This window comes from Trichomycterus rosablanca, chromosome 3 (assembly GCF_030014385.1).
Source record: "Trichomycterus rosablanca isolate fTriRos1 chromosome 3, fTriRos1.hap1, whole genome shotgun sequence".
Lineage (NCBI taxonomy): Eukaryota > Metazoa > Chordata > Actinopteri > Siluriformes > Trichomycteridae > Trichomycterus > Trichomycterus rosablanca.
In genome coordinates, this window is record NC_085990.1 from 11,394,473 (window position 1) to 11,405,935 (window position 11,463).

Consider the following 11,463-nt stretch of genomic DNA (forward strand, 5'->3'; position numbering starts at 1 on the left):
CCCTTATTCCTTCCTTCATCCTCCTGAGCAAAAAGACCTGAGTGATTCCACGTCTGCTCTCGGGACTTAAGTAAGCATCACGCAGACCAATAATTACTTAGTTTATGGCTAAAAGGGTTTATTTCTGTTATAGATCTGACCATGAGCTTGCTGGACCTCCAACTGCATACAATGGAGAAAGTTTTTCTTAATATTTTGGAATATGTGGAATGAATTTGTGATTTGTGCTAATTCAAAATAGGCACAATACTCCAAGAACTACCCAGAGGAGTAAATGCGGTTACAGCTGCAAAAATATTCAATTTTATAGGTTTTACAATGGGATATGCGATGAGCAGATAGCTGTGTCTACATAACTGTGGTTCTTTAGTGCATTTTAAATAATAAGATAAAGTAACACTCTGTTACACAGCACACAGGAATGAATAAATATGCCACACTTGAGTGGTAAGAAGTACAGTACAATGTATTGTGACAGACACACAACAGGAAGTGCTGATGTGAACAGGAAAAGAGACATTACAAGTGAGAGACTGGCAGTTTAGAGTACCTATGCATTTTAGTGTAGATTTGGGAGTCCTGAATTAATGGCACTGATGAGCTAAAATATTATGACCAACTTTCTACTATGCTGTCAAAACAGCTCCGACCTGCTGAGAAACCACCAGACATCTAAAAGTGTCCTGTGGTATCTGATATCAGGAGCTTATCAGAAGGTGCTTCAACTTCTGTATGTCATGGGAAGTAATAAATAAATAAAAATATGTGAACACCCTTTTTTAATTACTGAGATCAAGTGTTCCAGCCCACCCATTACTCACTGGTATGTAAAATCAATTATTTCATTTCATTTTCACTTTATCTTGACCAAGGTCAGGTTCCACCAGAAAACACTGAGAACTAGTCAGGAACAATTCCAGGGCTTTGGCAACCCCAACAAACATGTCTGTATAGAGGCCTGTGTGTTTCTTTTGTTTTTTAACCGCTGCACCACTCATGCTAAAATCAATAATATCAACTAAATTAAACGCTTTTTGGGACAACAGTTTGGGAAAGAACCAAGGTCAGCACATCTTCCACAGAAAACAGATGGATGGATTGGATGGATACGAGAACACATGGTAAAATGCATGTTTTCCTTTAATTTACTCCAGTATCTCACAAAAGTGTGCAGAAGGTAGATTAGCTACTTTGAAATAGTTCCTGAAAACCTCATCAGGACACATGACATCATGGACTCTATGATGTACCAGGAGATTGGAAATGAAAATTGAACAGCATCATCCAAAAAGCTAAAAGTATGCATAACTGCACCTTCCAACAGGGCGATGAAATGTCAGAATCAAGACAGGATCTAGCAGGTTGAAAGATTTGGGGAGATTCTGCATTAATGAGTGCTCCCGAATCCTTTGTTTTGGATTCTTCAGTCTGATTAAACATGATGGGAGAAGGCTAGTGCTGTTACACTGGCAAGAAACGATTATAATGTACTAAACGCAGAGGTGGTAATAACTGCCATATGAGCCTCTATTAAAAACAATTATTTTAGTTTTGGGTTTTTTATTTTTATTAAGAAACAACGTTTATTTATAGGTCAAATTTCTTTCATGTTCTTTTGGTGTAATTAACCAACTATTAAAAAAAGAAAATTGGAAAGGCGTTACCCAGAGTGGACAAACGGCAGTATTCAAAACAGCAAGACATATGACAGACTGAATCTACACTCATAGTTGAAGTACTCATATTTGTACATGTAAATTGTATACAATGACTAAGGGTAAAAAGGGAAAAGATAAAAAAACTATTTACATTTTAGAAATTGTTAAAGCACACATGATAGGCATGGTTGACATGGTAAAAAATAATAAAATCCCTGCAAATCTAAAAGTCTGTAAGCAGCAGCGTAACTAGTACTTTATGGGTCCCAGTGCAAAAATGCACCCCCACCACATACAAAATAACTCTTGATGAATATACACATTTTTATTTAATGGCTTAGATGTAATTTCTATTTTTAAATCATGGTGAAGGCTGCTTAAGCATGTGGTTGGATCTACTTTTAAACCAGTTGTAAAAATGTGTGTATCGATATAAAAATGGGCCCCCGCATGCTACAGGCAACAGCCCGACTGCCCCCCATCTCTGATCTGTAAGTAGTCACGCTTCTGCTTACAAGGGGAAAAAAACAGTGATTTTTATAATACTCTTAAAAAAATCATAAACAAGAAAAAAACAAAACACAAAACCTCATAAAATACCAATTATACTGAATCTTTATCTCCCTAGACAGAAGTGTGCATCTTTTTTCTTGAAATGTTTAACAAGATTGCGGTTGAGTCCTAGTGTTTTCCAGTCATCTACAGTCCAATGACAGAATTACTTAGTGAATCTGTTAGTATTGTTGATTATGCTCATAATTTCAACATTCATTAACAATGCATTTACTATAAGCTAATAAAACATACACACTGATGTAATGCCATGTGTCAAAGATGACACCCAATAACCTATTTAAAAGTTCACCAGGTTGGAACCTTTGTAGTCGAAACAGGGATATAAACAAGAATTAGTCTACATTTTCTATACATTTTTTAACAACAGAGGATCTTGACAGAATACAATGCAAGTGGTTGGGTTAACCACTTATCAAGTGGTGGGGGTGTTCTGAATTTGTACCTATTTTTTACCTACTTCTATTATGAAATATACTACAGAGGGATTCGACATTATGTTGGTAATTCTATCATTTACATTACATGACCACAAATGAATTGTGGTTTATTGTTAAAAAACTATTGTTATAAAGTGTGCCTCTGTAGTATCTGATAATTATTACCATCATATCTAACACACTTTTGTTTTATGATACAAAAAACATAAAAATAGACTTCATTTAAAAATTATTCTCCCTCACACACATGCACGCACGCACACACACAGACTAAAGATCTAAAGGCGTCTCATGTTCATTCAGCTCCATTGAATAGTAGTCATGAGGCCGTCTGTGGAAACACACACACACACATAAAATTATTAAGATATGTACATATTTAATATGTAATCAAAACAAAATGCATGGAAAACTTTGGCTATTTCAAATACTGGTTAGTAACAACTATGGAAGCATAACTGGACTAACAACAGTGGGTTATAACGTTACTAGTAGTAGATGCCGTTTCCTAAGTCTTATGAAACACTTCCTTTGATCAAGTGCTTTTATGAGATGTATTCTGTTGGGTTCTCCATATATTTCAACATTAGTAGAAATAATCAAATATTGACCAGTGTACTTTTATTAGTTAGAATGCTGGCTAATATTTACATAATCCACAAAAGTACACAGTAGGAAATAATTGTGATTTAGTTTTAACGGATGCATCAAAACATGGCAAAATGCAAAAACAATGTAAATTGTCATTAGAGTTGGACCCCCGTAACAGCTCAGCATGCACATTTGTGTTTTATGGTGGATGAAAATTTCTAGTGTAACCAAATCATTTATCCAAACTGATCTAAACTGGATACAGGAACTTGTTTTTTTTCCCCCCAATTCATTTCATCAACAGCTTTTATTCCAGGGTCAGGGACATGGTGAGTCCGGTTTCACCAGCAAACACTGCGCAAGAAAGGTACATCCGGGACCCCCCCCAGCCAATCATGTCTTTCCAGACACCCTGGTCCTTTAAAAGCAAGTTATATAAAAAGTCAAAGGTGTGATGGTGACATGTGATAAAGTTTATGTTGATGCGTTTCGTGTCATTAGTACAAACCACAAACACTAACAGCAAAAAATATGTCAGCAGATCAGATCAGATCCTTTCTGTCAAACCCAAAATATTAAAGTGGTACCTTGTAACTCAATGTCCCCTTAACTCAAAATCTTTGAAACTCAGTGCCCTTCGTTAAGAAATTTGTACCCTTAAACTCGACGTTTCCCTTAAACTCAACATGTTCAGTTTGTTTTTTTAAAATGTATTTGTTTAATTTCAAATTAACAATAAACAGCCACTTTGTTCAGCTCTCGGCTTGAGCGGTGCGGTAATACGACATCAAAGTGTACATATTAGACGAAACTGCATTTGTGTGGACTAACCATCAGATCCACTCTAAAAGCTCCACATGTATCTGTATTTAGCTGGATCCCTACTGTTTCACTTTTAAACTTGTGTTACAGCTCGGGGTTCTGAGAAATTGTAAGAATCAGCTTTTATTTCAGTGTTTTTATATTTATATTTGTACTATTTTCAGTGTATAATTGTCAAAAACAACCCCCATTATTTTACATTAGCCTAAAATATATGCAAGTCTACGGGACCAAGCAACGCATTAACAGGTTTCCCATACATCCTTAGAGAAAAAAAATACCTTGAAACTCAAAGCCTTTTAAACTCAACGCTAGTCTCAGAACCAATTGACGTTGAGTTTCAAGGTTCCACTGTATAACGTGGCTGAAATACTGTTCTGAACAATTACAATAAACAGATTGCTCATGCTTACCTTTTCTTATACAAGTAAAAGACAATAGCTCCTCCTAGTGCACACAGCAGCACCACAGCTAACACAAGTCCCACCTGCAGCCACAGCGGTGACCCTGATAAGACCAGAACATTTTCAATTGTGAATTCTGAATTGAACCAATAAGTGTTTAAGGGTATGCAGTCAGGGAACAAACTGACAGTGTGTTTGTGTGTGTACCTTTATTAACAAGCCTCTGCTGGATAGTTGTGCAGGAGTGTGTATCTGCTGTCTGTAGTGTCTTGCCCACAAGTTCCCTCTGGTGTTCAGAAAGTGCCAGTACCTCACCCTGCGCGTACACACTCCCTGATATGCAGGTTAAATTCACACCTACAGCACACAAAGAATATCGAGTTAATCAACTTTAACCTATCAAAGTATGGTATCTTAATCTTTCAGAGCCTCACCCCACCGAAAGACTGGTCTTTAATACAACCCAAATTAAAACATACCTTTTTTACCCTTGAGGGCTTGTGTTCCTGACCTAATTATAACAGCCTTCATTTTCTGTAACAGCTTTCCACACGTTTTTAGCAATTGAGGGTTAAGGGCCTTCCTCAGGGACCCAACAGTGGCAACAGTCAGCTAATGGCTTGTCAGCTTGAACCGGCAACCTTCTGATTACTAGTCCAGTGTTTTAACCACTGAGCTACCGGTAGAAAGAGGCAGGCTATGTCCTGCCTCGACCAGACAGCAGGGTATATTTTTATGGTAATGAGGAACTCCCATTGTTACCATGGGTGTGCTAGCCAACTATTAATAAGTCAATTAATTCCTAATCAAATCCTAATGGATAAAGATTAAGCCACACATTGGAAGTTATAGATGAAAAAGTGTTTTAATACATCCTTCTCTGTGAATTTGTGTATGTGCGGTACCTGCGAGATGAGGCCCAGAGATCCCACACTGACAAGAAACCTCCAAGAATGCAGCCAGTGTTTCAACTGAACAACCTGTGCATATGTTAAAGAGAGATTCATTTGTATACAGTCTGTACACAAAGGCCACACCTATATCACTATGAACTGATGTGCACAGAGACCAAGTCATAATGACTGGGACTGACTGGAATAAAGGTCACGCCATTCCAACTACAGCTCCAATTATTGGGCAAAAGGCCAATATTAATGAAAATGATAGGCACAAAGGGAGCACTGTTCTGAACTGGTGTACCTGATGTCCATTTTAATTGCTAATACTTTGAAAGGAAAACTCAATATTACTGTGAACATACTGATCAATACATCATGTTCTGGCTGCAAGCAGAGGTCCATGTTGCTGGAGTAGATGGAGCTTGGGCAGAGGTTTTGGAAGCCGGGTGTGGAGTTGGAGGCGGTCCAACTGGCTGATCCCTTGGTGGCACATCGAGAGACAGAGTCAAAACTAAAAGCACACACACACACACACACATGCACATATTAGCCAAACTGGTCCAAGTTTCACTATTTGAGCAAAGCATACAATCAACATCGTACACATAACAGCTAACTTTACCTGGACATTGGATGTATGTACTGATATGTAATGCCATGGAGAAACTGATTCAGACTGGAGTCATTAGACAGAACGACCACATCCTGAATTTGTGAGTTGTTGATGCTTGAAAGGCCAAAACACAACCAAACTGCACTGAGAGAAGTTATAGCAGGCAAACTCTGATCTGTAGAAGAGAGACCAAAACTTAAGTCCATGTGGGAGCATAAAACACAGAGATATATTATTACATGAAAAACCATGACCTTGTCAACACAAATTAGAAAGACACAGAAACGGTAAGAGCCTCAGACTGACCACCCATCACTGACATATTTTAGAAACTTAATTCTCTGACCAAATTAAGCTAGATACAAACATGGAGTTTATGCAAAACACAGGTGATTCACTATTAGGCATGATATGCGGCAAAACCACTAGAACAACAACCTAGAAACAAACGTTATTACTGTTCACAGTTGTTTTAAGTTCAGTACCACCTATAAACAATGTGCAGAGGGCAGTAACATACCCTGACCAGGTCACACACCCTTACACACCCGCATCCTTACACGTAGAGAGCAAATCAGATTAGTCAAGCTACCTTTGCAATTTTTGGAGAGTCAGTAGGACAAAGGCAAGGATTAATAATAATAAAAAAAAATCCACACTTACCAGCTGTTGACACGTTGCCCAGTACATAGAATCCACTGTCTCCTATTCTTCCTTTTAGAGGTATACTGTGTCTCACACCCCCAACCTCAAACAGCACTATGACCAACGTGTGTAATTCTGTTGCAGCTGGACCGCTCAGCTCAACAAAGAAGTTTGCTGGCAAATGCATCACTCCAGAGACCACCTCGTTAATGACGAGTTCTTCAGGGGGATGGGGACAATCATTGTCTTTCAGTGCTGTGCGGGCAGCAAGCTTGACAAAGCAACAATTAAAAAATGGGTTTTTTAATTTAGTAACCAGCAACATTTAGGTTCTCATATTTGAAACTGTCTACATACATTCGGCTAAGCATGGTGAATACACACAAACACACACAGAAACATACAGTTTGATAGCCATTATATTGACTTGGAGGGTAATTGCTTTGTAACAGGCTAGGCCTAACAGCAATAAAAAAAAGTAAGCAGCAAAATTGTGGTGCAGTGAGAAGTTGTAGGGGCTGCACTGCTTTAATGACTCAGGTTTGATTCCTACCATGGGTTACTGTTTGTGTGGAATACAAATATAAATGACCTGGTTTAAAACTACCAATAATCTAAATGTTTCAAAACGTTGCTTAGCGACTGTATAGATTTTAGGTATTTTAACATTTACGGAACATACTAGGCTAAAATCCAGACAATGTTATATTCTGATTTTACTTATCAGCGTTTGCTGTTGGCAACCTGGGAACAATCAGCAAACAGCAAAAATAGGTTCACGATCGGATTAGAAGTACGCCTTTTATCGCACTCACTACCAAGTTTTAATAAGTTCAATGACATAAAAAACATTTTAGATCCCAAAAAGTTACCCAGTAATCTTACCCTAAAGGAGTTCAGGTCGAGGCGGTGTAGCCCACATCGGCTAAGGCTTTGGTCATCTTGTGCGGAGGAGTATTCTAGCAGGGGGAGCTGCCCTGGCATCAGCACACTGATCAGATCCGCCGTTTCTTTATCAGAGCCACGGGATCGGTATACTATGGCATCCAGGAGGCCCTTTGTTGGAATGTCCAGGCCCTCGCTGGAGGGGGAAGACTCCGAGCGGTAAATTGCTATGGCATCAGGGCCATTCTGAATGGTATTGGAGGGTATGGCAATCTGTGGTCCGAGCTTATCGCTACCAATCTGCAAAAAAGTGGAATCAAATATATATATAGATATATCCTAGCTGCACATTACACACAGAGAACATCCAAGCATCTTCAAGAGTTTAACAGATGGCGACTCACCAAGAAATACCCATGATTGTCTGTGTAGTATCCGTGGAGCTCGATTTCACGATAAATTTTCCCATTGTTGCCATTGAACAGCAGGAGCCAGATTCCATCAAGTGATGTGCGCTGGCCTGATGGGTGCCACAGCTCCACAAACTCCTCATCCTCTGCTGAGCCCGATGAGTCCGAATTCAACTCGCTGAGCAGAAAATCAAGATCGGAAGGTAAAAACGGCTCAAACTGCTCCTCTGTTGTGTTGATTGCTGAAAGAAAAAATTATGAGATTGTATTTCAGCCTGTATCAGTAGACAATGAAACTTTACCAATCTACCAATCTTTTGAGTTTACACTGTATGTTTAGCGTTTATGGTTAGTATACTCTCTAGCATACCAGACAGGTTGGCAATCAAGACCAACTGCCAGTAAGCACCAGCAACTTTATTAGGTCACCTATCTTGTATGTACATTGTATCATATAAATGCACTTTTTAATATTCTTGGTGTACAATAACTAACTGTAGCCAGTTTTTGTAGCCTGTACGTACATTTATGTACCATATAGATGCACGTTTTGATATTCTTGGTATACAATAACTAACTGTAGTCAGTTTTTGTAGCCTGTATGTACATTTACCTACCATATAAATGCACTTTTTGATATTCTTGGTATACAATAACTAACTGTAGTCAGTTTTTGTAGCCTGTACGTACATTTATGTACCATATAGATGCACGTTTTGATATTCTTGGTATACAATAACTAACTGTAGTCTTTACACTAATTAATGGAGAAGGACCTACTATAGGCCCCAGACTGACCTGATGATGTTTGGGTGGTGGCCCATTCTTACTGCAGAAACACTAATGTCATTTTTAAGTCAATTATGGCTGGCTTTTTCTCATTAAGCCAATTTTACTTTACCATAGGTGCCAATAATTGTGGAGGAGACTGTACTTGCTTAGCGTAGCCTTTAAATGACCAATGAATGCATGTTGAAGACGGGTGAACACAATACAGTGTGTCAAATCCAGAATTAATCACACTTTAATTGTCTACCAAACATACTTGCTTCCCCATCACTCTTTCCCAGGTCTCAAAAATTGAATGCCATTTTTGTAAGGTGAAGCAGATTTTGAGGTTTTGGTCTGATTGCAGCCAGTAGAGTTTTACAAACAGATATGGTTCAAATTGTGACAGGTAATTGAGATCTTACCAGTCTTGTAAGGGCAGGTGTTATACCAAGTGCAGTAGCTGGACTCGCTCGGTCTCTGCATCTGAAGCTGGAACACACCTGGATCTCTCATCCAGTGAGCAACACCACAGCGAGTGACATAGGCATCACCACCTTCAGAAGACCTGGTGACAAACAAAAGAAACAGCAAACATAAAGCAATTTGTTTATCAAGCAACTGAATGAGCGACTTGTTTACTGAACCGACTAGAATATTGTACAGTGTGATTTAAAAGGTGCAGCAAAATACCTGCTGTCAAACTTGAAGGGCTTTCTGCCTGGAATTAGAGTTTCTGTAAGATTGGCGCTTGGCATGTTTGTTAGTCCACTGCTGACAAACGCATCGAGGGGTTCAAGCTGACTTAGTGGGCTGCCTTTTGGGAAGTCTGTAGCCTGTCCTTCGTACACCGCCAACGCCCAGCCATCTAAATCTATGGGGGCAAGAAGAAATTAGCAGTTAGGCACATAGATTATTTATTAGGATTTAATGTCATGTTTTACACATGGAAGTTAAGCAGAAGTTACTTGTTACACAAGATTCATCAGTTCACAAGTTTTACGTCAAATTTTTTGTATCTCCACTTCACCACACTTGCATGCCTTTGGACTGTGGGAGGAAATCCTAGCAGACATGGCGAGAACATGCAAACTACACACAGAAAGGACCCAGACTGCCCCACCTGGGGATCGAACCCAGGACCTTCTTGCTGTGAGGCGACAGTGCTACACACTGAGCCACCGTGCCGCCCAGGCACATAGGTTAACTGCCAGTTCATTAATGCACATAACAAATCATACCTAGACAAAAAGCACAGAGCTTTAATCAAATATTATTACAGAAATGAATGACACAACCTGGGATTAGTATTAATTTGGTCAAAAATGTAATTACAGGACAAACATCGGATCATACGTTTTTTCCACATAGGTTAATCTTTATTAAATTATAGAATTTCATTACTGTTCTTAAAGAATATTCTTCTAATATAACAATCTAATTATATATGCCAATTCATATCTCAGATCACAGATCTCAGTGGTGCTGTCGACCCACACAAACATGATAGGTTATGGCAGAAGCCATGCAAAAAAGGATTTCACATGTATTTTTATCTCTAACTGATCAAATGTACCAGTTATTTGTAGTGGACTTGAACTTCTGGACCGCATTGTTAAAAAAAACCTGCATTACCTGACAGAGCGGTTGTGTTCAAATTTACAGACACGTCTCCTGGTTTACTGGCTTGGAATCCAACGCTGGTCCTCACAGTGTCTGTCCGTCCGTCATACACAACTACTGCCATGGGCCCTTTTTTCATCCCAACCAAAAGCTCCACCTTCCCAGCAGGTCTCAGTCCACCCAACTGGATTTTGTAAATCGACAGATGCGCAGGGGCTAACTGCTGGCAGTTATTCGCCCGCCCAGGAGTGGGACTGCCATTTTGAAAGCTATAGTAGTTATCGGAAAGCCAGCATCGCTGAATGGACTCATCGCCCTCTAAAAACTGCTCATCCTCCAGATATGGTTCAGAACCGGGTGTGAGAATCCTGGCCAGATGGTCAGCGCTGCCCTGGGCCCGACGAGATGTGTAAACTACTGCATCCAGCAGCCCGACAGCAGACACATTTCCGTTTTCATGCACTGGCACCCAGGATGGACCATAAAGCGCGATGGCGTCTGGGCCGTTCTGGACCGAGTTGTGAGGGAGAACAATGGCAGGCGATGGTTTGAGATCCGTTGAGCCGATGAGGAAAAATCCGTGTTCATCTGTGCTGTGCCCGCTAAGGTCCACCACACGGTATGCCTTGTCACCTTTGCCATTATAGAAAACAAGTGTGTAGCCATCTAGAGACATAGAGCCGCCACTGAGGGCGAAGAGCTCGACGAATTCCTTCATGTCCAGATTGGGATTATCACAATTGACTTCGCTGATTATTAGGCATGAACTAACCACAGACACACAAATGTACAAACACAACAGCACGCCTGTCGCACTTAAATGCATGGCGCCACCTTCAAAAGCACTTCTCACTTAAACCAGAACTGTGGGTGACCTGCAGAACAGAAAAATAAACAAATTCAGAGTGCACACACACATATTTATTAGAACATGACCTATTTAAATATCAAAAGCAAACAGCATTTTATTTGGAATAAACACTGGAGCCTTTCATCATGTGTCTTTAAATTTAAATTTAAAATTTAAATGTATTTTGTCACTAAACAAGACAATTAAGAAAATGTTTATCTTCATCATTAATACTTTATTTTAACTTTATTTTAGTAGTTTCATGCTGCTAGCTAACCAACA

The 11,463-nt window shown here is 39.4% G+C and overlaps 1 protein-coding gene across 1 annotated transcript; it reads right to left on the minus strand.

Annotated features, from left to right (window-relative positions):
- Positions 1-2,873: 2,873 nt before the first annotated feature.
- Positions 2,874-11,049, minus strand: si:ch211-183d21.1 (uncharacterized). The gene is made up of 12 exons (XM_062991596.1): positions 10,344-11,049; positions 9,402-9,582; positions 9,134-9,276; positions 7,935-8,182; positions 7,531-7,830; positions 6,664-6,916; positions 6,010-6,175; positions 5,750-5,898; positions 5,394-5,468; positions 4,696-4,845; positions 4,498-4,591; positions 2,874-3,002 (listed from the first exon to the last, which is right to left on the minus strand). Exons 1-12 carry the CDS (start codon positions 11,047-11,049, stop codon positions 2,942-2,944), a joined length of 2,526 nt encoding a protein of 841 aa, XP_062847666.1. The 3' UTR covers positions 2,874-2,941.
- Positions 11,050-11,463: the final 414 nt, after the last annotated feature.

Bases quoted from the DNA above. Each gene is read 5' to 3' on its own strand.
- si:ch211-183d21.1 (XM_062991596.1), bottom strand. From the start codon at position 11,049: ATGAAGGAATTCGTCGAGCTCTTCGCCCTCAGTGGCGGCTCTATGTCT. The intron at 7,831-7,934 runs GTGAGTCGCCAT...ACTTTTTTGCAG, and splicing joins ACAATCATGGGTATTTCTTG to ATTGGTAGCGATAAGCTCGG. The intron at 6,917-7,530 runs GTAAGATTACTG...TGCTTTGTCAAG, and splicing joins TCGACCTGAACTCCTTTAGG to CTTGCTGCCCGCACAGCACT.